Raw genomic sequence first — 27,686 nt, forward strand, 5'->3', positions numbered from 1 at the left:
AGAATATTGTCAATATTTTACACAATGTTGTCAATTACCTTTATGACAAACAGCTAATGTTTAAAGTACAAAAATATGTATATACATAAATTAAACCACTTCAGCCAGTTTCTGCTTTCATGGAATACAGATGCCTTTTTTTCCTCTATAACAAACTATTGACATTTAGTTTTCTTCCATTAACCTTAGAATTCTATTTCAAAACATCAGTAATTCATAATTTCAACTCAGGAAGAAACTACAAAGAAACACCAAACTGTTTAGCACCATGGAGGCAAGTACACCTGATGTCACACCATCTCCTCCCAGCACAGCTTGGAAGAGCTCTCTGTGCATTTTAACAAAAACCATGATAGTGAAATAAAAATTTTGTTTTCTGGGCTCAGAGCAAGAGAAAAACAGCAAAAGCATGAACACTGAAATCTCAAGCTACAACCATCAAATCAGCCTGTAAAAAATCTTACCATCTTTGTCACCAGATTAAGTTAAATTAGATTCAGTTTCTGTATTTTCATTATATATAAATCTATTTTTTTCCTCAAATATCTACCTCAAGTTCTGTAGTGTTCTACCTATACTTTCCATTTCCTTATTATGGTTACATCCACTGGGTGAAACACTGAGATTTTACAGTAAGAATTGTATTGTTGTCTAGATCACAGTCACTTAGCATTATGCATCCCTGGGTGATTAAACGGACCCCTCATTAAATGAACATTTCAGACTGTAATTCACAGAGACTACAGCATAATTAGGTTTCCCTCTCTCCTCCCCATTTATTTTTCCCTTGATTTTGTAACCAAAGTGTGGTAGCAACCTGTTAATGCGAATATGCAGAGCCTTACCTGCTCCATTTCCAGCAGCATTTCAGGCACTGCCAAAGCACAGGGGGAATTAGCAGCCTGGGAAATGATTGCAGTTCAGCTGTGCACTTGTCCCTTTGTCTGCTGTGCCTGCAGAGAGCACATGGACTGCAAGCAGCACTGGCTCTGCTGACCTTTGAAACCAACACACACACCCAAACCCTGCATCACGTGTGGCTCTGATTCCTCTTAAGCTTTTGGTCTGGTCCCAGTGGTGCCATTTAAGCAGCTCAGTAGGAGCTTAAATTTTTACCCCATAACAGCCAGTGTGAGCAAGCACAGCCATTGTGTGCATGAGATCCATTCAAAGCACTGGCACTGAGTCTTAGACAGTTTGTCTTTTATGGCAAACAAGAGGAGGGCTCTAATTAGGTCAGGCAGGTTGAGAATTCCAGGAGCTCTTCATGTTACATTTCAACTGAGCACAGCCCAGCTCTTGCTACAACACAGTATGACAAATGATCAGAGATTTGTGTGAAATGCTGGATTTTTCAATTAAAATAATCTTCCACAACATCAAAGTAATGGATTCCTGCAGTGAATACTAATGTCAGTTGAGCTACAAACGTCAAGGTTTCAGTTTTTAATACTTATTTCATAGTGCGTGAAAGCAAAAAAGCCTCCTAGACTGAAGTAGGCAAAAAGTCCTCAACTTCCCCTAGACTTCCACCTCTGCTTCTCTCCCAACTTCTCTCCACAAGGAGAGAACCCCAGTATAAAATACTTCTAGCCACTTCTTTATCAAAATCTCTCAACAAATCAGGCTGAATACCAAGTGCTTTCTTAATTAAAGCACCTGCATCTAATCCTTATCTTCAGTCTTCAAAGGATCAAGTAATCCAGCAAATACACAAAGATAACATTAAAAGAAAGCATCTAGCAACTTCTTTCCTTAATGTGCATTTTTTGTATATAATTTCTTAGGAATTATGAAGTCTCTGTAAACTCATGATGTCAGCGTAAATGCAAATAAATTCTACCACCTAAGCTTTGAGTACTGCCTCTGCAGCACCTCTGTGTAAGATACCTGCACAAACACACAAAACCACAGTTCCACCTTGGACTTAAACTCAGTATTTATATTTATATTAAGAGAAATAAGAGAAGTGCAGCTTCCATGTTTGGTACAGTTCAGCTAAATCATTTCCCTAAGACTAGAGAATATGTAGTTTTTGAGGCAAGACTGACATGGGGCTTTGTTTTGAAGACAAGACTAGAAAAAACAACATTAGATGAATCCCACTACAATGTAATTTTGGGGTTTATACCTGTTTGCAAAGGAAATGGACAAATTCTTTAATTTAAAATTTTTATTGTGCTAAAACGTTCTTAATTTTCAATGCAGCTTAACAGATTCTTTCCCCATTGTCCAAGTTCCAGTCTGTACAATGCATGTGAGCTCTGGTGTCCCCCCAGCCAAGTGAGAGAAGTTCTGTTGTTATTCCCTGTCACTGGAGCACTGATCACCTACAACAGCTGCCTACAAAGATTTTATGGCAGTTCAAGAGTTCAGTGGACACAGCATTGCTCTTAAGACACTAATCTTAGTCACAGTACACAAACACTTAGATAAATGCAGTCAATTTGACTTGAACCTGCAAATGCTCTTCTGAAGATCAATAGCTGCAAGACCTAGCCCCAGAGTTACAAGTTCATATATACTGAATATAGATCCTGTAGAATACCAAAATTAAGTGTACAGCCCCATCTCTACTCAGGTTCTACAGTGTGTAGGCCACAGAAGTAAAAAGGCCTCTTGGCAGTACTGCTGCCATTGGTAGCAAAGCAGCTATAAGCAGCAAAATTAATTTATCATAGAATTGCATACACTGGATAGATGCAACAAAACCATATTGAAAACATATAAAACCAAAACTCACATGAAATCCGATTTAATTTGTAATCTTAATCTCCAGTGCTTATTCTCCTTTTCCAAAGTTAAAATGCTCTGTTCAAAACCTAACTAAGCAGCCTCAGCATACCCAAAAAGTCCAACAGTGAACACTTTTCAGAGTTCATGCCTGTAATGATGTTACCAGCAGTCAGGAACGTGCTGTCACCTGTTGCTTCTCAATAAAACATAGTTTTTCTTAAAATATATAATCTCACATCATTTCTCTAGGGCTCCTACTGATTTGTATTATATACAGCATCCAAGTTCACCTTGAAGAAGCAATCTGTTGAAGTCTCCTGGAGCAAACAAATTTATGGGTGATTTATTTTCTTGATACCAAGAAGACCTCAAATTTTGTTTTTATTACCTGCAATGGAAAAATGTTACTAAGTTGGAGTTTTTCACCTAGTCCTCCCACCACATGAAGTAATTTCTGGTCTCCTGGGGGGCAGAAGGCCCTACACTCAACCTTGCAGGCAAGCCAGGATTTCAGACCCTGTAGCAGACACTAAAATGAAACTCTCCCCCCACCCTGCTTCCCTTGGTGTGCCCCCATGTTCTCTCCACCTGTTCCTCCACTCCACATTTATCTGCAGACCTTACCTTGACACCTACAGTGGTGTAAGGTCCTGCCAGATAGGTAAAAAAACAGGGTGCAGAGGGATCTAGCTGAGCTACTTGTACCCCATGGCATCTGCAGGAGACACTTCCTGCAACCTCATCAGCAGAAACATCTGAGTTGGTGACAGAAAGAAAATGGTTCTGCTGTCTGACCTGGCACACCACCTATTCCTGCCAGGCTGTAGGGATCTGGGCTGGAAACTACCCTGGAAGTGCCCCATTGATGGCAGCCTCCAACATCTGCTGTGGAACAAGAGACGCCACTCACCTCCCTCAGATGGAGCAGACTATGCAAGGCTCTCATACCTTCTTTGGTTAAGCTTAAGAGGTACAAAGGCCACATCAATCTCACACTTACCTTCTTTTAAAGGTGTTTTTGGAGGAATATTTTCCTTGCTATCATGCTGGAAAGCTTTGGAAGGATCAAAATGCTTGATGCCCTGTACTGCACACAGCTGCTCCTGAAGCCGCCTGCTGGTTTGCTTTTCCTTGGCAAGCAATGCACGCAGCTTTGAGACATCCTAGGCAAAACAAGACTTGGAAGTTGGATGAAGAACATGAGAAGAGTCTGCTCCATCAATTACTGAGGGAGCCATTTTGCCTTATGCTAAACATATAGACAATTACTGGAGGCATTAAAACCCAACCCAAACATACAGGCATAGAGAAACCAGCAGCATGTGTAACACCAACAAGCAGTATGGGAGTCAAACTTTCAGCAAATAGGTTATTAAGTCTAGGACCCCAAAAAGAGGTAAGAAAAGCCAACCAAGCTAAGAGTAAAGGTGGTTATTTGTACTGCTGATCCCTCTGTATGTTGTAAGTTCAGTCAAAAATAAAACTCTTGGCATTTCTGGATGCTGGTGATTTACTGTAATCTACTTTGTACAAGGAATTCAAAAACTAAGAAATCAGTAGCTTGCAGGACTAGTCTATAAATATTTAGAATAACAAAGGCATCAACCACATTAGTAACTTGAAGATTTCTCATTTTTCATTTCACAAACCTGCTTCAGGTGGGCATTGTCTTCCTTCAGCTTCATAACATGCTTGATTTTTTGCTTCATGTTCTGGTGGCCAAGTAGTTTAGCATATGCATTACTCAGTTTATTCAGTTCTTCTTGGGCTGCCCCGTGCTCCTCCAGGAGAGCATTCTTCTCTGCTTCAAAAGCATCTAGTTGTTGCTGAAATACATTTGAATATCTTAAAAACTTAACACCTAAGCATAGCTTGTTACTGAACTGAAATCTACTATGGAAGATGAGTTTGGTAAAGGGAATGGATGGCTGGTTGGATACTAACTTAGGAAACCACTGCAGAAGAAATGTCTTAGAATGGGAAGCAGCATATTTACTTCTCAAGAGTAGAACTTGAGCCAAGAGCAAAAGTCTTATGCCAGCAGATACTAACAAACACCTACTTCACAACACACCTGAAAAGGCTTAACTTTGTTATGCAAGTCTTCATACAGTTTACGCCAGGTCTTTATCTCTTCCTTTAAGTTAGAGGTCACATCTTCACTTACGCTTTTTCTAAAAAGCAAGAAGCAGAGTTTTGGTATGTTCTTTGTTAGCCCTCAGCACTTCTTCCCAAAAATAGCACTTGGCTGTGCCATTATATGCAGCTTAAGTTTGAGGAACTCACCTGGATCTTTCTGCTTCAAGTTCTCTTTTCAGGTCTTGAGTTTGCTCCTCAAGTTTTCCCTGAAGTTTGGAGATTTGTGCAAGGTAAGACTCTTTTGTTCTCTCAGTTTCTGCTTCTTTTAGCGCAAGCTTGGTCTGGACTTCTAAAAGCATCCTGAGAAAGATACCATCATTTCTTAATGAGCACTTGATTTTTACTTTTTTTCCACTACACTAAATGTAAAACCCACAAGTAACCATAGTTGAAAAGCTGTTAGTAGAACTGAAATAAAGGCTTACACAAAAAGTGCCACAAAGTAAACAGTAATTCAGAAGGCAATTAAGTTTAAGATGAACATTTTTACCTTTTCCCATAAGGATCCAAGCAGTCCTTATGAAGCAAAGATCATGTTGCTCATTTAAGGTTGCTCAATGCCAACAGCTTTTAGCAGGGACATTTTAGTAGTTAGGCTTGACATGGAGAGATTTGCTCAAGCAGCAACTAATCAAGACTGTTCAGTGTGGATGTATGGAAGATTTCAAAAACCCTACACCTTAAAGTACTGATCCCTCTTCAGGCCCAGCTGTTTGCTCCATCCCTTCCCTGCCACCTCAGCCAGGAAACAGCTCTTCAGTTTTACTTTTACCAGCTCTAATGAACACTGGAGACTATAAGCAGGTGGGAGGAAATAAAGGGCAGCATCTCAACCAGCACAGAACCATAGAGAACATGGATCACTAAACTGCTGTTAAAATCAGAAGCATGTCCTCAGCTACTGGCCTAACACAACTGTGGGTGTTATTTCTCATCAGCTGCACTGTGATGCCTCATATTAGGCAGAGAGAGGACCTCACTTTATATCATCACAGTGTGGCAACTCATGGATGATTAATTGGCATCTGCTTGTGAGCAGAATTTGAGGTGACATCATTCAGACTGGAGTGGCAGAGAGTGAGTTCTGCATTAAGTATTTGCTTGTCACCCCTGGGGAGCTCATTTGCCAAGCAGTCACTGTAACTGGTATTTCTGAAACAGACACCATTCCTACATATTTCATTCAAGTATTTTCCTTTTCCTTTATGTTTCATATATAAACAAAAATCAAAATAACTGATTGGGCAGACCAGTTTCCTAATGCATAGAAAGCTTAATAAATTTTGTCTGCCAGTATTTTCAGCCTTTTGCAGTGGGAAAAGCAAGAAACTTCAGCTTACACCAAATACTGATCTGATCTTTAGAACATCACATGAGATTCTAGTTAGAAAGGCAAAGCCTCAGTTTGCATTCTTTAGCTTAAGGAAAAGTTGATCTGTGTAGTACCTTGCACATTCTTCATTTGCTTTGTTTTTAGTGTATTCTGCTTCCTGAAGCAACTGCAGATTCTCTTGGCCTGCTTTTTTCAGGTTGGCGACTTCTTCTCGCAGAGAGGAATTCTCCAGTTTAAAACTGAAAATTTCTTCAGCTGATGTTTTCTTGTAGCTGGTATTACAGTACAAAGGAGAAGAACCTTTTTACTTCAGGCAAAATACCAACTGAAATGTTCACACCTTACAAGAGAGACACAAGCTTGTGTTAGCAAGTACCAAAGATTTTCTAACCTGAAGATACGGCAGTGCACAGGCACTGATAAATCCAGAATAAAGAAAGAAACCACACCACAGCTCCATAAAGCCATAAGCAGTAAAACTATGACAAATGCTGTGATACAGCTATTACTATATTTTGTAGGTTTTTTTAACCATAAAGGACCTACTCTGAAGCTTATTTTAACCAGCATAGCACCTACTGTCTGTAGCTGGCATTGGCAAATATCCCACAGGATCCTTCATGGCTGACACACATTCCTAGTAATAACAGTATCACTTCTTATCTTCTTTCCAAACCTGAATATCTTGAGGTAAAATAAGTGCAGTAACTGCAGGAAATTACTTTCAATTCAGTTAAATTTTGAGTGTATTTAAGTCTTTTTGCAAGATATTTCAATGCCAAGAACACCATCGCTAGTTACAAATCTTTGTGATTGAAGACTCCTGAACTCCTATTTTGGAAGAAGAAATACCCAAATTCCTGAACTAGATAGTGATACTGTGTCACTATACTTGCCTAGTACTCAAGAAATGAATTCTTAATGCCACCAAACACCATCACAAAATTTTCTGCTCAAATGCAATGCCAACACTCACATGTAGCACATAAGTGAACAGTACATTTTATTGTCATCTTAGACATAATGCTTGTCCTATACATTACTAAAACATAAATACCTTTCAAAGTCAGCAATAGTCTTTTCAAGTTCTTGAAGTGTACTGCTGTGCTCTTCCTGGATTTTCAATACAGCACTGCTATGTACTGCCTTGATTTGCTCCAACTCTGCATTCTTCCTGAAATAAAAATTCAGCATTGCACTCTGGAGAGAAGCGCGTGTGAACACGTCACCAAATGCTGCTATCAGTTATAGAAAGCTGGAAGCTGCAGCAATCAATTAATTGTGACAAACCAGTAATTCTCACATGCTAAAGCACAATCTCCACAACAGGTGTTACTAAGGATTCCCCCTCCCTTTATTTTCCAAGGGAGCTATAGAATAGACTGAAGACTAATAGTAAACTTAAACAAGAAATAACTGGCTTGAAAATATTTGTCATAGCCTTCTCCAGGACAGAAATAGCCAGTACAATATGCACAGGTCTTAGCCAGCACAGCAAGGTCACAGCACTACAACACCAGCCTTTCAAGCAAACCCCAACTGTTTTTTTTGTTTTAAATTACAACAATGTAAAACTGACTCAAATTACTATTGATACTGACTGAAGTTACTAGTGCTAGTGATGAGATCTCATCACTATCAGTAATCAACAATCAGCAAGAAATAACTTCAGATCTGCTCAGGTCTCCAAAACCTGAATTGGGCTCAGAAGCTTACACTACTAATTTAACATTTTTCTTTTCAAAGCTTGAATCAAAGTTCCTTTCACAAACCCTTTCAACTCTTCTTCCATCTGTGTGAGTTCAAGACCTCGAGATTTGATTTCTTGTTCCAGTCGCTTCACCAACTTTTCAGCTTTCTTCTCCTTTGCATGCAATTTATTCAGCTCCTTCATGGTACCATTCAGTTCTTCTTCCAGAAAACGTCTCTCACTTGTTACTTCATCTTCAAACTCTAGTAACTTCTGCTGCATTGATGCAGATGACTCCTGCATGTCAGAATACGACAGATTTTAAAACTACCAGTACTTCATGGGGAGTTAAGGGTTACTTTTCCATGTTTAAGTTTCAAATCTATGGGAAAAACCAAAACCCCCATCCCACCACGAATGGTTCTTAGACCTATTAGATCACACAAGCTAATGCAGGCCAGTACCCACTCTGCCATATTAATGATAATTTTATCTGTGGAATGCACATCTCATGTGCAAACAACAATTTTTAGTGCCACTCCTTGGGATTACAATCTATTTTTAGATTAATTAATAGGCTGTATTTACCTTCTCTTGCTGCAGCTGAGAGATGACCTCCTCATGTTTCTGAATGAGTTTTTGGTGTTCTTGTTCCACCAAATCAATTTTTGTTTTCAGGTCTTCTATTTCAGCACTCATACTCAGGAACTGTCCTTTGGCCTCAGACAACTCTTTCTCTGCATAGAAAAAATGTCGATAAAACAAAAATTCCTTTTTCCATCTTCAAATAGCTACTATATATATTAATCATAATACTTCAATTCTAACTTAGTTTTTCCCTTGTCTAACTAGGGAAACAAATCCCTAACTACAACCCATCTGGAAACTCCTCAAAACTGGCTCAGGGTATACCACTTTAAAAACATGTTAACAGCAGGAGTGTTTGGACCAAGCAATTAGCCTCCACCAGAAGAGCAGTAGGGCAGGGAAAGCAACTACATGAGGTTCCCAAAGCTTCTTCCACAAACTAGCACACAGAAGGCAGCTGGTACAGAAAAGTGAGTACATGTCTCAGATTGCAGAGCTGCTAGAGTTGGGAGAGAAAGAGTAAGGAGGTGAAGAAGGATCCTTGCCACATTGCCAACACCTCAGTGAATCTGTGAACAAGCTGCTAGCAGTGAATTCACACAATATTACACTGCTTCTCAGTGAAGAGTAAGGAACAAGATCTTAGTGTTCACCTTTCAGATTAAAGCCCTTGTACAATTTCTATTGTATACTACACACCCAAGTTACCCTCCATGGAAACACCAATTCAGACTTAACAGATATCACAAGTAGAGTCATTTCCCTGTTGTTAAAAAACATGCCTTGATGTTTCTAGCTGGAGCTCACAGACTTGACTTCTCATTTAGAACAAACCAGTCTAAATTGACATTTTAGAAAACACCTATTTGAGGTGCTTTAAGATATGTGAGTGATCCCACATATAGAGCAGTGTACAAGAACTCACAATTACCTTTCTCTTGTTGAAGCAGTTGACACCTCTCATTCAGTTCTTTCGTCAGTTTACATGACTCCTCCTCTTTTGCTTTGAGGGTATTCCTCAGGATCTCAATATCTTGGTCTTTCTTACTCAGTGTCTCCTCCATCTGGGCAACTTCTAGTTTGTACTTCTCTGCTGTTTCTGCTACACTACTGTAGACGAAAATTCAGGCACTTGTTACCACTAAGTATTGCTTGTAAGCTTACACATCAAAACAAGGGAAAATGCTTAGGATTGTCAGTTTTCAAGAGGACAACTGCCTTCTTGAGAACAATTTGTTGTTACCTGAGCTCTGTAATATATTCCAAGAGTTTTTCAGTGTCAGACTTTTCTTCAACTTTCTCTCTCTCAGTAGCAGACCTAAAACCAGACAGTTTTTATGACAGATGCACTTTAAAAAAATCCAGAGTTAAGTGGTAACACATACTTTTCATCTCCCAGTTTGGCTCAAAACCTGATAATGGCTCTAAGAGGTGATTCTACCACCTTTTCCAGATAGTCTTCTCATAGTAGTAAAGATGCTAAAGCCACATTTTGCCACAAGCAATATGCCAAAAACATAATGATGCATTAACATCATGCAGCTTTTTTAGCAAAGCAGCATCTCCTCCCTTTGTGACCTGCACTATCTGCGTTATTACATTTGTGTATCTTCACAGCCAAGTTTGAGCTGCAGCGCCAATTGTGCCAACCTGACATGGAACACAGCCTGGAAGTTCATCCCAGGTCACTATCCTCAGCAACAGGCTGCATGTTAGTGCACTGTTCCTGTGCAGAACAAGACATTTTTTGGGCAGAAGAGAGAGTGCTAAGATAGAACCCACTCCCCATCTACCTAGAGCTGCTGAAATCAAGAGACTCTGCAGTTGCCTTTCGTCAGAGCACATGTCAACACCAAAGCAGCTCTGAAGGCACCACAATGGCTCTTCAGTGCACTTCTCAGGAGAATGTGAATGTGTTCATGAAATCCAAGCCAAATGTCTGCTGAAGTGGGATTTCAGCTCCTGCTCTAATGCTTCTCTATTCTTGCTTATTCCTGACATAGTAGTCTAAAGGGTCAGAAACAGCCCATCCATACAAATGTCCTCCTCCAACCTGATCAACAATTCTTTGCCTAAGACATGGGTCTTCTCTCCCCACCCCATACCCAAGAACACCCCACCCATACCAGACTGGAAGACAAAGGCTTGACATGATACACTTTGTATCTTGAAAAAGGCTAGATACACTACAGAAACAACGTTTCTAGTGGTTGTTTTATCAAACCACAGCAGTTATTAGAACTTCACTCCATTGTATTTATTCCAAACACTGATAATGCCTGTTCCTTCTCAGCAGGGAGACAGCCTTGATTTTGGTTACTACAAAGGACAAGCATGGAAACACAGCCAGGTCAAATCATATAATCTAATTCCCTTCCTAGCACTTACAATTTTTCTTGTAACTGTGCTACTTTTCCTTTTGAATGCTCTAGATTCCTTTGCACTTCCTGCAGCTTCATTTCCATGTTTTCCTGCTTTGCCAGTGCAGTCTGAAAAAAAAAATACATCATATTAACATGAAAATGAAATTTATTAAATAAAGGGGCGCTGTGAGAGACAGCAGTGAAATAAAACTCAATCATCACTCCTGTTTAATGATAGCACCAGCTAGTATGCTAAATGTGATTCCAAGTATCCCTCTGTAAACATATCAGCCACTTGTTAAACAACTACCACCAAGAGCTCCAAACTACACTGAGGATCACTGGCTTTATTCCTGAGCAGTTCAGAATTACTGGCCTGTACAAATGGTCATACCTTTTCCTTAGCATCCCTCATATTTCTGAGCTTCATCAACTCCATGCACAAGCTGCTCATTTTCTTCTGCACACCATCTTCAGACAGCTTGTTAGAAAAGAAGATAAAACCACCAAATGTAATTCCTTTGTATGAATTGCTGCCCACACAATCCTTTCCAAGTGTTCCCCTCCCACTCTGTGTTTAGACAGGAGGGCACAAGATCCCAAAGCAGACATGCTTTACATCAAAACACCTGCTGATCAGCAAGTAAAGCTTCCTCTTGCACAGGAAGCTCAAGAACAGAAAAGGCAAAGCAAAGATGCAGTTATTTGTCTGAATACCTTTGACTTGAGTAGCTCATTGCTTCTTGTTAACTCCAGCAGCTGTTTCTTCAGGCATGCAACATTTGCTGAAAGAGAGGTTTTCTCCTGAACTGCAGCACTCAGCTTTGCTTCCATCTTTACAAGATCTTCATCCAGAGCACGAAGTTTTTTATCCTGCTCTCCACGTTCTCTCACTAATGCACGAATCTAAAACAAGAGGTATTTTCTTAATTTCCTACTACCATTAATTTAACCAAGTAAACCACAGCCATGGGTATCCAAGCTGTATTTACTGCCATTCAGAACATGTATCTGCAACTCTCACTCACAGGAAGGAAATAACAGAAGCTCCACAATTCCCCATTATTACACACCATATAATACCAATATTTCATCTGACTTATTTTATGCTTCCAAGCCAGTACAAAACGTTAAAATTGGAATACATTTTAAAAGTCATACATTTAATGGGCAACAGAAGCCAACTCTCCTTTCTGTCTGTGGGACACAAAAAGGCAGAACATGACATCTGAAACACAAGGCACCAATTAGCACAACAAAGTGTATTGATATGGTTCAGGGTGCCTCCTAAGCATTAAAAGTATGACAAGTAGCGAGCAAAAAAATTTAGCTAGAGATTGTTCAACAAAACAGAACCTTTTTGGGGTAGCCAACAGAGAACTTAGTTCTGTTTTTAAAAAGACTGACAGAACAGTTGTTCACAACCAGCAGGAATGAATGCAATTCCATGAGCTTTGTACATGCATAATAACTGATAATCCTTCTTCTGCACAAAGCTGTTTGTAAACTACCTGTATGTTGTCTGATGCAAAAGAGGCCAATTCTACCAGCTAGTATTTTTTATCATTTTAAATGGGAGGAGACATGACAGGTTTTCACTCAGACCATGGATTCATACCTCCTTCTCCAGTGCCTTCTGTTTCTTTTTCTCTTTCAGAAGCAGAACATCTTTTTTAGTCTTCACAATCCCATTACCTGGCTTTGGAAGAGAGATGCATTAGAAATATCTAGCTTCATAGTAGCTGAACACAATTAAATACAAGAGTGGGTGCCACATATAGACAATACCACAAAGATACACACCAGATAAAGAGCAAACCTTTGTCTCTCCCAGACAGGGCAGAAAAGTACCAGGTTAGGATGGGGATTACCCTTGTACTTTCTCCAAAGCATTACTCTGAGAGGACAGCACAAAACCACAGGGACAGGAAGATTAACCAAGTTGGAGACTTGAGCACCCCTAAGCTCCATAAAAACATTTTATTATCTTCACTTCAGGTTTGTTTGCAGAATTTCACCCTACATCATCAATACTCATGAACCCAATTAGCATGTCAGGGCTATCATTTTTCAGCCTGTTAAGCCATTAATATAGAAATCCATATGCTTGCAAAGGACACTGAGAACCTGCACATGCAGTACCATCCTGTCCCTGTTTCTTTCAGCACCAGGTTTTCACTGTGCCTTGCCCAGCCCATGAGAGCAAGAACACCATTTCCTTAAAAAGGAAGCCTTAAAACTATAATTACATGGTGAACAAGAGGAAAAAAAAAAAATCCCAGAAGTGTAGCACCAAATAGAACAAGATGCTCTGTAGTACCAAGTTAATTATCACATGATTCCCAAGGATGCAGCAATTTCATTTTTCCTGATTAGGTCTTAAGGAGCACAGATGCAACAACACGTTCCACAGTTCACTTGGGTAGATTAATGACAGTTTTATGAAGAAGCTGCATTATTTAAGCAGTCACAGAGATTTAGTTGGGATTTAACAGTGCTACAGACACCACAGCAGAGTCTTACTGTTGATCCAAGAGATGTGAGTCTCCTTGCAGTTAGTGGGGTGGGTGCAGTCTTCTCACTGCTCAGATTTGTCTCACCTACAGAAGGAAGTAGAAGAGAATGGTGAAGAAAGAGGGTGTGCATGCACACAGTGAGGCAAATGCAACCAAACTACATGAGGTCAATTGACTGTGTACAAAAGACACCTGGTTGTTAGACTATCAACTTCACAACTCAATACCAGTTGCTTTTTTTACTGCAATCAGCCAGTTCAATACTGGTCATCTGGGTACTTGACAAAATTTAGAGACTACTAAGTGACAGACAATTTTGATATTTCCACTTCTGTGAAGTGTCCCTGCCATGATCCAGATCCATACTGTCAGTTTTGAACTGAGGATGCTTTAGATATTAAATATGCATGAAAATATCTCTAAACCCTAGGTTAATAAGTAGCTTATTAGACCTCCACAGGCTCCCCCCCCCCCTAATTACTAGAAATTACATATAAAGCTATTTTTGGTAGATTCCAACAGATGTTTTTACAGCTGCTCCTTTAGGCTGGAAGGTAGGCAGTGAGTCTCTGCAACAGAAACCAATTTCTGAGCAGCAGAGCAGTAACAGCAATAACAATTGTAGCATCTAAAGATATTTTATCATGGTGTTCTGTGCAATTTTTACTTACTCTTCTGTTTCCCAACCCCTTGGCATTCTTCAGAGGACAGCAAACTTCCCACTCCACCTGATGGCTTAACGTTACGAGATCCTTGCAGGGGGGTACGTGCTAAAAATGAGATTTTCAGAACAGCAGAAAACAATGAAGGGCAATGACAGGGTTTATAGCTTCAGAAAGACTGATAACACATCTAGGGTAAATCCACAGCCAAAACCTCACTGTGAGATGCTCGTACATCAACAAACGCTCTCGCTAGCAGTACCTCAGCCGCGACAAGCTCTGCATGCTCCTCTTACAGCGCTGTACTACGGAACCAGAGGCCAGCGAGGCTTGGCACCGCTCTAGTTACTACGCTCCCGGCTGTACTCGGCATGCCAGGCGTAGATAAACATGGCAGGGCTACACATGAAGTCGGGACCTTCTGCCTTAGAAGGGGACCCCTGCGAGAAGCCAGAAAGCTCTCAGGCACCGCGCTACGGGCTGTCCCTCACAGGAGGGGCCCCCCGCTCCCCCCGTGCCCTCTCCTCACGTACCAGCGCTGCCATCGCGGTGCAGGGGGCGGCGGAGCGGCGCGCGCGCGGAGGCCATGACGGCGCTGGGTCCCCGCGGCCCGGCGTTCAAAGGAGCCAACGGCCGCGGCTCGCTCCGGCCAGCCAATCAGCTGCCGCCTCCCCGCCCGCTTCGGCCAATCGGGATGCCCGGCGCGGGGCAGGCGCGCTGCGGGCCCGGCGGGTGGGCGTGGCCGGCGGTGCGCGTGCGCGGGGCGGGCGCGGGGAGCGCGGAGCGGTGCGGGGCTCAGTCACGCCGTGTGGGACCCACTCGGGGTGTGCGGGGCTCACTCCCTGTGTGCCGGGCTCTGTGCGCATTGCGGAGCCCAGCACTGCCGCCGTGTCCCATGTCGGCTCCGTTCGAGGAGCGCAGCGGGGTGGTGCCCTGCGTGACGCCCTGGGGCCGCTGGTACCAGACGCTGGAGGAGGTGTTCATCGAGGTGCGCGTCCCGCCGGGCACCCGCGCCAAGGACGTGCGCTGCAGCCTGCGGAGCCGGCACATCGCCCTGGCCGTGGGCGGGCAGGAGCTGCTGCAGGTACCGCGGGCAGCGGGCCGGCGGCCCGTCCGACGCGTAGGCCGCGGGGCGCCGGGGGGGCACGGGCTCAGTTGGGTTATAAAATACCTGAGATCACCGAGTCCAGACTGAGACCGAGCACTGTGTCAGCCGGCCGCGGGCTTTCCTTAAACACGTCCTGGGACTGTGACTCCGCCACCTCCCCGGGAGCCCGATCCGAGGTCTGTCACACTTCGTGTGAAATTTCTTTCTGATGTCCAACCCATACCTGCCCTGGCACAGCTTAGACTCTGTCCTCATGTACTGTCATCAGTCGCCTGGGAGGTTTGCACACCTGTGCCCTGTGGTGCGTCTCTTCTTTATCCCGGGTTTGGTACATTAAAAATGGCATTCATTGGAAACAGTTTGGTTCACCTGCACGAGGTCTTACAGATGGTACCTGTCCTGCAGTACATGGAAAGAGAGCTGGAGCGGGGCTTTTTACAAGGCCATGTAGTGATTGGACAAGGGGAAGGGCTTTAAACTGTCAGAAGAAAGTATTATATTGGATATTAGGAAGAAATTCTTCCCTGTGCAGTGGGGAGGCCCTGGCACAGGATGCACATAGGAGCTGTGGATGCCCCATACCTGGAAGTGTTCAAGGTCAGGTTGGACAGGGCTTGGAGCAACTTGGGATAGTGGAAGGTGTCCCAGCCCAGGGCAGGGAGCTTGAGTTAAACTTTAAGGTCCCTTTCAATCCAATCCATTCTGTGATTCTATGAAAAATAAAAATGCAAATTCACATGGGTTTTAATGTGATTGTGGACAGCATTTCAGTGCACAGCTTTAATTGCTCCAGAAGGCAAAAAAAAAAAACAACCCAAAAAAACCCCAAAACAAAAAACAACCAACAAAAACCCAGCCTAAAGACAGATTTACTTTACTTTCATTTATAATGAACTGCTCATACTACCTGTATCCTGCACCAGAGCTAGATGTTAGTCCTGGCAAAACCACTTGCATTTTCATGACAAGATTGTTAAAAATGGCATTTCCTGCTGAGAAACACAAGCCTTTTCAATGACTCCAGATACTGAAACAAGGTATTAAATGCTTCAGTAAAAAAAAAAATAGTTGCGTAATGAGCAATAATCCTTTGACAGGCTACATGCAAGTGTATACTTGTTGGGCCAGGTCACCCTATTCATTTTCAGCAGAATACAAGGTAGCTAAGTTGTGAGTAAAACTTGATAAATCAATGGGAACTGGATGCTGAAAAGGTTTTACTGATTTGTAATATTGTACCTGTCTTTTTCAGGGTAAACTTTTTGACTCTACAGTAACTGATGAAGGAACATGGACCTTAGGTAATAATCTACATCTGAAGTGACATTATATAGACAGTAAAACTTTCCAGTAGACACTACAGAATAATTTACCTTCTCTTTATTAATGGGAAAGATTACTTTCTTCCCATAGCTTTGTAAAACACAAGTCTTTAATGCTGGATTAAGGAACTGAGGTTTTACAAAAACACTTGAGACTAAGGTTAATGAGAAAATGCCACATCCTGGAAGGTCCTAATCAATGGGTTGCAAACATTTGCATATAATGAGAAGTTTTTTGCAAACCTTCATTTAAAGGTAAACAGTTATGGTAGAGCTGTTTGGTCTATGACTCCATATTTACTACTCTTTATTACATTTTTTTAATGAGTGACTAAATCTACAGTCCAAGAGAATCAGAAAGAAATTTTAAGGTTCCTGCATATAGTGAGGGGAAAAAAACATATTGGGCCATTTAAGCATAACTGCTGTAAAGTATTCTGAATGTTTTGGGGTGTGGCAATCTTATTTGTGGACTGTGCTTCTCAGTGTTTTCCCATGAAGGGTTTTCTTTTCCACTCAATATTTGTATTAAATATTTATTGATAATTTAGTAATTTAAGGATTAAAATTTAAATACACATTGTGAAGTGAAGCCCAGTCTTTATCAGTATGCAAATAATCTTCAAAATACACTTCTAATGCTGCATTTATTCACTTCAGTAGAACTGAACACCCTGCACTGCACATTTACTTTGAAACATGCTTCCAATAAATTCTCTATGGCCGCACACACTCTGTTTAAATAATTATCTGTTCATATGTTGCTAAAACTTAGTTCTGGCTTTTGTTGGTAATAACTCTCTGTAAAGCCTGACCAAATTTTTCATTATTGTCTTAGCAAAATTGTCTTTATTAATAGATTAAATCTTTGTTGTGAACATCTCCAAGAGGTTACTTTATGCTTGCAATAGAAGTACTTATGAACTGTGTTTAATCCCTTGAAACACCTTCAGTATCTTACAGGCCAGAAGGGGAGAGATGACAGTACATGCTATCTTTGCTTCAGCCTTTTTTCTCTTGTTAATGTTTATTTATTTATCAAGAACTAGGTTGGCATTGGCATTAAGAATTTAAATTACTTCACTTCTTGTGCTTGTTAATGGTGAATTCACCAAACCAAGAAAAGAACCAGCATGTAGGACTGACTTTAAAGTTGCTCTGTGTGTTTTCATTCAACAGAAGACAGGCAGCTGATAAGAATTGTTCTAATGAAGACAAATAGAGATGCTGGAAATTGTTGGACCTCTCTGTTAGAAAATGAATATGCTGCTGATCCTTGGGTACAGGACCAGATGCAAAGGAAACTTACACTGGAGCGATTCCAAAGAGAAGTAAGTTAAAGCACCATAATTAATCCTTATATGTTTTGTTAGCACACAGAGATTATGGCCAGGAAAGCTGAGCAAATGCCATGGAAATATATGCTTTAGTTCAATATCTATAAAATGCTTTTACAAGGTTTTATCACCGTGCTTTGAAGAGATTATTCTGTCTGCACTCTGTCTGCAGGGTTTGTGATAAGTTCGGGTGAGTTTGGAGGTGCTATTGCTGTTTCAGTAATTGCATCTTCCTAACAACTTTTCACTTGTTAGGCTACACACAACTTCTGATATTATCTAGAATTATGACAAAGCCACATTTACATTAAAATTTGAACATCAAATTCTACTTGTTTATAATGTAAGATGGAGTGCAGTAGTTCGCCGGAAAAGATGTTCCTTGCACTTTTACTAAAATTACCTAAATTGTTTTGCTATACCTTTGGCACACAACTGTTCCTGTACATGTCTGCAGAGGTGCAGAATTACAGCATTTTATGTGCCAGCTGAATCAGCAGGCTATGTACTGCAGCAGAGAACAGCAGTTTTATGAACCTTGAAATCCATCAGGGCACATACTTAGATTTTCAAAAGGCAGTTTCAAAGGACACCAAAAGCCAGATCTCGTTCTTAAACTTTCCTTCAAATTTCTTTTCTGGCAGATCTGACTACTTGCTAAGTCAAGAACAGCATTACAAAATCACTTCAGCAGCAGGCAACCAAACTGTGACAATGCAGAGTTTGTTGATACATGTTCCAAGAATTTCAGTGCTGTGATAATTGTGTGACAAGTTGATTGTTACGTGTTCTTATTACAATGGCAGAATATTAGCAAAAAGCAATTCAGTTTTTTTTTTCTTTGTGGGTTGTCTGGGATTTTTAAAAGCATTTTTATTTTAAATAGTTTACTTACTAAACAGTTTTTAATTTTACTTCCATCAGAACCCTGGGTTTGACTTCAGTGGGGCAGAAATTTCTGGAAACTACAGCAAAGGAGGACCAGACTTTTCTAGTCTTGAAAAGTGAACTTTTTATATGTAACCCTTTAGACAAATTAAAAGTTACAGTTAAGGACTGGAATCATGTAACTGTTGAAGACTTCTGTGATCTCTTCAATGGATTGTTGTCAAAAGTAATTACTTCAGTGAAGAGAAAGAAGATCTTTTCCAACAGACTGAAGACAAAATGATACCAGCTGATTTATAAGCTGTGATAACTTTATGATACTTAGGCACGAACTATAGAGAAAAGTGTACCTAAAAAGTAACGTCTTTAAGCAGAATGTTTGGTTTGAATGGTTTTTTCTTTTTAGAAACACTATAGTAAACGAATCAGTTATAAATCTACCACTTGTCTTAATGCAAGGATTAAGGATTCTTACTCTTGCTTATGTGCACTTGGGAAGGAATCTCCTCATGCACCAGGCTGGGGCTGATCTGCTGGAGAGAGCTCTGTGGAGAAGGACCTTGGGGTCCTGGTGGACAACGAGTTGTCCCTGAGCCAGCAGTGCCCTTGGGACAAGCCAGTTATATCCTGGGGTGAATCAGGAAGAACACTGCCAGAAGGTCAGGGGGGTGATCCTGCCCCTCTGGTCAGCCATGGTGAGGCCAGATCTGGAGTGCTGTGTCCAGTTGGGCTGCTCAAGATGAGAGGGATGTGGAGCTCCTGGACCGTGTCCAGCAAAGGCTGTAGAAGGTATCAAAGGATATCCCTACAAGGAAAGGCTTTGGGAGCTGGGTGGAGCTGTTCAGCCTCCAGAGGAGATACAGCTGAGAGGGGACCTCATCCCTGTCTGTCCCTGTCTGCAGGGACCAGACTCTGCTCCATGGAGCCCAGCAACAGCACAAGGCAATGGGCACAAACCAACCAACCTTTGTTAAGACCAACCTATTGGATGTGGGAGAGAACTCAGTACCCGCAGATGAGGAGAAGGAGAAAGTGCTTCATTCTCTTTGCCTCGGTGGCAAGTGCCTCTTTAGTGGGAAGATGCCTTGTCCTCAGGACAGCTGTTGTTCTTGGTTGGTATGTGGTATCAGGGAGCAGAATGGCCCCCCTGTTATCCAGGAGGAGGCAGTCAGAGAACTGCTGAGCCGCTTGGATGTTCATAAATCCATGGGGCCAGATGGGATCCACTCCAGGGTGATGAAGGAGCTGGCAGATGAGCTTGCAAAGCTGTTCTCCATCATTTACCAGCAGTCCTGGCTCACTGGTGAGGTTCCAGATGGCTGGAAGCTGCCCAGTGTGATGCCCATTCACAACAAGGGTAGGAAGGAGGATCCTGGTAATTACAGGCCAGTTAGCCTGACTTCCAGTCAGTAAGGTAATGGAACAGTTTATATTGAGTGTCGCCACACAGCACTTACAGGCTGGCCAGTGTATCAGACCCAGCCAGCACAGTAAAGTTTAGGAGGGGTAAGTCATGTCTGACCAACCAGTGGAGGCAATGAGGCCGGAGAGGGGCTGGGAACACAAACCTGTGAGGAACCACTGAGGGAGCTGGGGGTGTTCAGCCTGGAGAAAAGGAGACTCAGGCATGGCCTTATCACTCTCTACAACTCCCTGAGAGGTGGCTGTAGTGAGGTGGGGTTGGGATCTTTCTTGAGGCAGCACTGATACAACCAAAGGTCACAGTGTCAAGCTGTACCAAAGGAAACACAGGTTGGGTATTAGGGAAAAGTTATTTATGGAACGAGTGATAAATACTGGAATGACTGGCCCGGGGAGGTGGTGGAGTCACCATCCCTGAATGTGTTTTAAAGACTGGATATGACACTCAGTGCCATGGCTTAGTTGAGGTGTCAGGGCATGGGTTGGACTCAATGATCTTGAAGGTCTCTTCCAATCTCGTGATTCTGTGATGCCCAGGAAGTTCCACCTGGACATGAGGAACACTTTCCTGTGCAGTGACTGTGCACAGAACAGGTGTCCCTGAGATGGTATAGAGTCTGCCTTACTGGAGTTAATAAATAAATGTCCGGATAAAATCCAATGTCATGTGCTCTGGGATATTCCTGCCTGAGCAAGGAGGTGGGACCAGCTGATCCCACCCATGGTCCCTTCCAACCTCAGCCATTCTGTGATTCACTGCTGAAGAACAGATATTGTAAGATACTTAGCATTTTCTTGTGTGGCTCCTCCCACACAGCCTCAACCTCTTATAAAAATAAACTGGGGGGAAAAAATAATCTGCATTATGTCTTATCTCCTGCCTGAAAATTTTTCTCCAGGTACTGTTCAGGTGTAAGTCACATTTGTAGGCTTCCTACTAATATGTTGCCTAACATTCATTACAGGAAAAAAGCTCCTTAGTTAAGCACATTTCAATGTTTAATTTAAAGGTACATATCTTGAGACAGGACAATTAGAATTGCACACTGCATCCTCTCCCAGTAGGCTGACCACACCTTTGAATCACTTTGCACAGGTCAGCACAAGGCCCAGGCAGCAATGACAGGTGTGACAGCCAGTTACATGTTTTGCAGTGCAATCACTCCCATGAGCTCATGAGATTTGATTTGTCCAGTAGAGAGCTTTGGTATGGAGTCCTCTGTAAAAGCTTTAACTAGTCTGAGATATGCAAAGAATGGTTTCCACCTCAGCTGGTGGAAGGGTTGGCTGGCCAACACCTTATCCCACACTCTGATCTCTCCTTCTCCACTCCATCAGTCCCTATAACAATCAGTTTCAACAGCCTGTTGCTAACAGCCTCTGTCCCACAGTGATGCAGAATTCAAGAGGACATTAGCAACTCTCCCAGAACCTCTTTTCATCTAACATACAATAACACATTCATTTTATTCACTTCCTTTGTAGCACTAGAAGCATGAATGCCTCAAACGTTGATCTGGTCTTCAGAACAAACAGTTGTATTTTACAAAGCTTACCAATAAAGAGATCAGAGTTGAAGCAATCTTCAGTGTTTCTCATCTGGATTACTCCTACACAGAGGCCACGGGGGGAACTAGCCCTGCTCCTACTGTACCTGTAACAATGTGCCTGTTCAGTATCAGCATTTACCTCCAGTACAGCAAAACTCTGGAAAACTTATGTCAGATTTAGGGCATGAAAGGGTTACATGTGACCCAGTTCTTTGCCTTAGTCCTTCATTGGGTATCACCAAGTTTTTACACTCAACGAGAGTGGCATCAGCAAACTACAGCTCTCACAAAACACTGCAGTTACTGAGGCTGTGCTAGTGACTGTCTTTCCTAAAGGAACACAGTAAAGTTCCTATTTTGTCCTGCTCTACCTACTTGACACGTTCAGTGGGTATCACAGGCTGCTGTTTAATGTGTCTGTGGTAGGAGGCCAGTGCCCATCATGGCAGGAACATGTGGACACAAGGTACTGCCCAAACAGCACACCAGGTGAGCTGGCAGGCATTTGCTGCTGTCATCAATATTGAGTTGGATTAGTCTTTCTTTTCTTAATACACTGCAGCACTGCACTACTGCACATCAGATTTTCCTAGTATTGCATAATCCTAAGAAATTGAACCAGGTTTTAGAAATTAATACCTAATTCAGCACCTGCAGTTACTGTAAACCGAGGTTAGATTACACAAACTGCTCTACAAACAATAAGGTGTTAAAATTCCTTGTACTGGGATTGTGTTATTCCACTGACTAGTGAACAGTCTACCAAGAATGAAAACTGACACCACATACTGAATTCATCATGAAAAGAACTGGTATTTGCTGGAAGGATCTTTAGTCTGAAATGATACATGTTCTTTCCATGAGGTGAGCTCTTCATTATTAAGATCACGGTTCAGACTGTTTGTCAAATATTTGTGTAACAGTTGACAAGGTCACAGGATGGTCTTCCCATTTTACTGTACTCCTGTAAAAAAACCCAAACAAACCAGTCAACTGAAGTGCTTTCTACAAGAGCCAAACAAAGCATGAGATCTTAATACAGCAAGACAACAGCAAGATGGCTGTTACAAAAAAATGTGTAGCCTCTGGAAGTAAAGTCTAGGTAAGGAAGTTTACAATTTTTAGAGTAAAACAACAGTAACAGGAATAACTGAATTACAGATTTTAGTCCTCACTAAGCAGTTTTACAAGTAAAACTGTATAAAACTTGTCTGTTTTAAGTGGCTTAAGTGAACTCATTCTAACAGGCTGGTTTTCTTTTTGGGTAAGAGCAAAGGTTTTTAAAGGTTTTTTTCCCCTTTCCCAAGCTTTACTCCACCTTGTAGTGTGAATGTGGTCCCAATGTCTGCAGAACATTTCTGCTACCACAACACACATCAGTTCTTTCTCCAGCGTTCATACATTAATCAGGTTGTAACTTCTTTAGGTACAGCACTGGTTAAAGCATGAACATGAGAACAGGCCAACCATGCTTCTGTTCCCTGATTCCAGGAGGAAACCTGTAAGGACCCTGGAGGTAGTTGACAGGTAATTTTACTTCTACATGATCACAAGTTGATTTTACAAGGACTTACCTGTTAAGAGGTGGCCTCTGGAATGGTAGGAAGGTGTGTTATTCTGTAGTAGCTATGTTTAAGCTGCCGAGCTGTACGTCCAGACACAATCCATTTTAATTTCTGCACATTTGGTTTGGAACACTTGCTTGAGGAATACTCTGTAAGGCACTTCAACACTAGCTCCTTCCAGAAGGTCAATTCTCTGTTGCTTATCTACAAAACAAGACAGAATGTCCTATCTTAACAACTAGCTGAATCTTTACTTTATACATGTACTTTCAGCTTCTTCAACAAGACAGGTAGCCATGTATCCGAGGCCAAATGAAAAAACACCAACAAAACATCACAAGAAAGCCACAGAAAAAAACCCAATATGCCAATGCACCTGTTCCTTCCCCACCGTGTAGACCTTTCCATGCATTTTTCTTCCACCCTCCCCTGAAATTTTATCTGCACATACCTTGGAATGTAACTGTAGAAATTCCAATGCCTCTGTCAACTCCAGCAGTTTCTGTTCTTCTATCTCTAGTGCCAAAATAGACAGGGCCAAGACAGAAGGCTGGAGAGAGAGAGAAGATGTTTTTTAACACTGCTAAGTTTCAGCAGTTTCATTTTCTTTGAACTTTCAAGATGGTTACCTTGGCTTTAGAAAACATGATTCTGCAGTGACAGGCCTTAAGCTGGGTCTCAAGTCTCTCAAAATTAAGGTATTTTCTCCTGTAATAAAAACAGATGAGTGAATCTAGAGGAATGCAAGCTTGATCAAGGCAGCATCACTCTGGGAACTCAGAGAAGCAGCAAGAATGTTCAGTGTCTAAACAAAGGCCTCATTTGTCCCAGAACTTCTGGGGTTACATTCAAACAGGTGTTCACTTTTGGCAGTCTCAATGCCAAAAATAAATCTTGTGTTACACTGGGGAAAAGTTGCATTACCAAAGCAGGCTTAACAAGGAATTTCAGTGCTTAGTAGCAAAAGGAATCTTTTTTAAACCAGATTTTGCAATCTTTACAATGAGGCAATACTTCACTGCAGCATAAGCAGAGATTTATTATACCATCATTATTGAGCAAGTTTGGTTTTCAACTCAGAGAGCAATACTTCATTTATGCAAACAATATTTAAAATTACAATAATATTAAAGCACAGATGCTCACATTTATGATAATTACGAGTATAGGGAAGTTTGTGGAATTTTTAAAGTATGGAAAGGCCAATTACTCAAGCAATTTCCCTGCTTATTTTTCTATATTCTACATTTTCTGGTCTTAGGCAGTTATAGCAAAATCAGGATTAGTTATTGTACCTTTCACAGCTTAAATTCTCATGAACGAATGAATGATAGAGCTGTAGAAATTGGAAGGCTGTTATAGCTTTGACTTTCCAACACAATTTCTCCAGTATGATTTTCTCCATTCTCATCATATCAGAAACAGTGAACCTATACTGGCTTATTCGGAGTAAGTCAGTGGCCAAGGGCACATTTCTCTCTTCTTCTGATGCCTTCACAGCCAAGTAGAAGCAGCTGAGTCCAACACAGCCCAAGTGTTTAGGCTGTACCTAAAGAAAAGTGAATTGTTATTTTCAAAGAAGAAGGCCTCTGATCAGCTATTACAACATGCAAGTTTCAGACTGTAGGCACTGATCTATTTCATCAAATAATTATGGGAGATGAGTGGTTGTTTTGTTTTTTGGAGATTGAAAACTAAGTCTTTTACTGTACATTATTATCTTAATTTAACCAAACAAGAAAATAGTTATGCACTGTAAATTGCATCTATTTATCTAAAAAGCAAGACTGCAAAGCAATTTTGATTGACTTGTTAATAAAGTTCTAAAATAGCCTAGTAGGAAGCTTTTAGGACATAAAGTGTTCAACACATTGAGTGATAGTAAAAAATTGGGGGATTACAACTTAATTTAAAGTATATATACACACATATATAAGTACATGAATATATAAATTGTCTTCTTTTATTACACAGACAATGCAGTCCCAATTTTTACTGCTTAATCTGGATTCATAAGTCTTTGAAATTTTCCCATCCATTCCATCTAGCTTTCTCATTTTTGTTTGAACACACAAGCAAAACAAGCTTTTGTTCTTGTCCAAATTGTACTTGTCCAAATCCTGTCTTGTTAGACAATTTAAAACAACTCAGGTCAGCATGTCACATCTGCACAGGAGAATGCAGTGCTAACTAATGTCTGACCAGATTTTAAGTGTTCAACAGCATCTTGATATACACAAGGCTAACTGATAGGTTGAAAAGGCAGTTAAATTAGAAGTAATTTAACTTTTTTTTTTGTATCTATGCAGCAAGACAGGCACTCTGTCTTGGTCTAAGCCATTAACATGTCCTGTTTCCCAGCACATGGACATCCTTTAGTTTTTCCTTTTCCAGAGGAAACCTTTCTTAAGAATACCAAAATCTGAATGGACAACTGAATTTTTTAGCTCTGCACAATCAAGAATCTCTGGAAGGACCAACCTTTATCTAAACCCAAGACATTCCAGTTTCGAATAGGAACTAGGCTGAGAGCTTACCCTTTAAAAAGCCTTACCTTCATTTTTGACAAGAATCTATCTAAGAAATTCACAGCTAGAGAGAACGTCTCAGTGTGGAAGCCGAAGAACTGAGTTAAGCTGAGGAGATCCTTCACCTCGAAGTCTCGCAGCCGTGCGGTCATTCGCAGGCCATTGTCGTGGGCAGCCTCGACCAGCCGGAGCCCGGCGGCCCGGGGCTGGGCCCGCTGCTCCTGCTCCAGCATCGCGGGCAGCTCCAGCACCGGGTCCCGAGCGCCGCCGCTCGCCGGGGTATCGATCATCTGCCACGAGAAACAGCGCCGGCCAGTCAAACAGCTGAAAGGCGGCAAACTCACCAAAACCCTCACAAACTCTACGGCCAAGCTGCGGCAGCCCGGGCACACGCACGGAGCGCCCCGAGGCACCGCCGGCCCCGCAGCCCAGGGGTGTGAGGGGCACGGCGGGGCCGCGGCGGCGGCGCCTCCCGGGACATGCCCGGGCCTGCCCCTCGCTGCCGCGGGGCTCTGCCGGCGGACGGGCGACCTGCGCGCTCCGCCGGGGGACGGAGGGACGAAGGGACAGAGGGACGGAGGGACAACGCCCACCCCACGGAAGGGACGGGAGGGGACGGGACGGACAGGGCACGGGAACGTCAAACGTGCAGCCAGCGGGACGGAAGCCGGCTGCACGCCCTTACCTTGTCTGTGCGGCCCCGCTCCCTGCCCGGGAGGGGAGAGACCGGGCGGGCGGGCCGGAGTGTCCGGAGCGGTAGCGGAGCGGAGCCGGGCGGTTGGGACCGGGCTCCGTCGGGCTCCGGCCGGCCCCGCGGCCCCGGCGTGCACCCCCAGCCCGCGAGCCGCCGCCCCGCCCGCGCAGTGGCGCCCTCTGGCGGCCCCGCCGCGCCAGGCCCCGCCCCCGCCAGCCAGCCCCGCCCCCTCCTGCGCCTGGCGGGGCGCGCGCCCGCGCTCCCATCGCCCCTCGGCCAGAGCGGCCCGGGAGGGCCCGGCCCGGTCATTGAGGGACCGACCCTACCCCACCCGGCCCGGCCCGGCCATTGCGGGACCGACCCCACCCGGCCCGGCCAGGCCATTGAGGGACCGACCCCACCCCGCCCGGCCCTGCCCGGCCATTGAGGGACCGGCTTGGCCCGGCCGGCCCAGGCCGCTGTGATGGTCTCGTTCGTTGGGGTACTCGGAACTCCCCGAGCACACACCCAGCCCTGATACTGATGCCTTAGGTTTTAACTTCTGTGTATTTCAGGTTCTGTGTTGCTTTAGTGTGTAGTTCTGAGCTTCATATTAAGTGTTGGTAAGCTTTCTTCACAGGGTAGGGAGACAAAACAATTCCTTCTGTAGCTTGGGACTAAGGACGGCCACCCAGATTTCAGGCCCCACAAGATGGACAACAGTGTGGCCAAACAACGTGGGCTGAAGAGAAAAAAAAAACAAGAGGGATGGAACTTCATAACCTAAAGCTGTAATTGGACAATTAACTCCAATATACAAATGGACCAGAACTTATAAAAGTGAAACACCTCGTGACCAGTCATCCATTGTTTGGTGACCATTCTGGTTCATCTTGAGTGTAGCCCTGGCAGGGCTCTTGTGCTGCCCAAGGTGAATCCATTGAGGCCTTTTATTAAATACCTACTTTATTCTTTAACTCTGTCTAGCCTCTGTTCTAGGTCAGCCTTGATAAGGCACCAGTACAAATGGCTCTTGAAGCATAAATGGCTTCTAAACCCTGGAGTGGCTCCTGGCTGGGTTCCCAGGCCAGGGCAGATGCTCTCCCTCAGGGCTGAAGGCTGGAGGGGTTCAGGGCTTTACTGCTCCCACCTCCAGCACGGCTGAAACCTCTCCAGTACAGGGCATTAAAGGGTTCATGTCTTTGACATTTTCCAGCCCCTCTGACAATATATGCATCAAAAATCATGTTCATTCTACTTTCTCCT

General features: G+C 42.8%; 3 protein-coding genes across 3 annotated transcripts; 1 reads left to right on the forward strand and 2 right to left on the reverse strand.

Annotated features, from left to right (window-relative positions):
* Positions 1 to 380: 380 nt before the first annotated feature.
* On the reverse strand, positions 381 to 14,656 carry HMMR (hyaluronan mediated motility receptor). The gene is made up of 18 exons (XM_050979762.1): positions 14,561 to 14,656; positions 14,037 to 14,135; positions 13,373 to 13,449; positions 12,468 to 12,548; positions 11,567 to 11,755; positions 11,244 to 11,330; positions 10,875 to 10,975; positions 9,730 to 9,804; positions 9,418 to 9,596; positions 8,487 to 8,635; positions 7,981 to 8,195; positions 7,266 to 7,382; positions 6,322 to 6,480; positions 5,023 to 5,175; positions 4,811 to 4,910; positions 4,386 to 4,562; positions 3,737 to 3,899; positions 381 to 3,124 (listed from the first exon to the last, which is right to left on the reverse strand). The coding sequence occupies exons 1-18, from the start codon at positions 14,613 to 14,615 to the stop codon at positions 3,105 to 3,107; spliced, it is 2,196 nt and encodes a 731-aa protein (XP_050835719.1). The 5' UTR covers positions 14,616 to 14,656; the 3' UTR covers positions 381 to 3,104.
* A 117-nt stretch (positions 14,657 to 14,773) lies between these two features.
* Positions 14,774 to 19,058, forward strand: NUDCD2 (NudC domain containing 2). Its single transcript, XM_009091341.4, has 4 exons — positions 14,774 to 15,111; positions 16,388 to 16,436; positions 17,637 to 17,788; positions 18,719 to 19,058. Exons 1-4 carry the CDS (start codon positions 14,923 to 14,925, stop codon positions 18,800 to 18,802), a joined length of 474 nt encoding a protein of 157 aa, XP_009089589.1. The 5' UTR covers positions 14,774 to 14,922; the 3' UTR covers positions 18,803 to 19,058.
* Positions 19,059 to 22,443: 3,385 nt separating this feature from the next.
* Positions 22,444 to 26,602, reverse strand: CCNG1 (cyclin G1). The gene is made up of 7 exons (XM_030229290.2): positions 26,433 to 26,602; positions 25,774 to 26,037; positions 24,515 to 24,768; positions 23,849 to 23,927; positions 23,671 to 23,769; positions 23,229 to 23,423; positions 22,444 to 22,618 (listed from the first exon to the last, which is right to left on the reverse strand). Exons 2-6 carry the CDS (start codon positions 26,035 to 26,037, stop codon positions 23,232 to 23,234), a joined length of 888 nt encoding a protein of 295 aa, XP_030085150.2. The 5' UTR covers positions 26,433 to 26,602; the 3' UTR covers positions 22,444 to 22,618; positions 23,229 to 23,231.
* Between the last annotated feature and the right edge of the window lie 1,084 nt (positions 26,603 to 27,686).

Source organism: Serinus canaria, chromosome 13, assembly GCF_022539315.1.
Source record: "Serinus canaria isolate serCan28SL12 chromosome 13, serCan2020, whole genome shotgun sequence".
NCBI lineage: Eukaryota > Metazoa > Chordata > Aves > Passeriformes > Fringillidae > Serinus > Serinus canaria.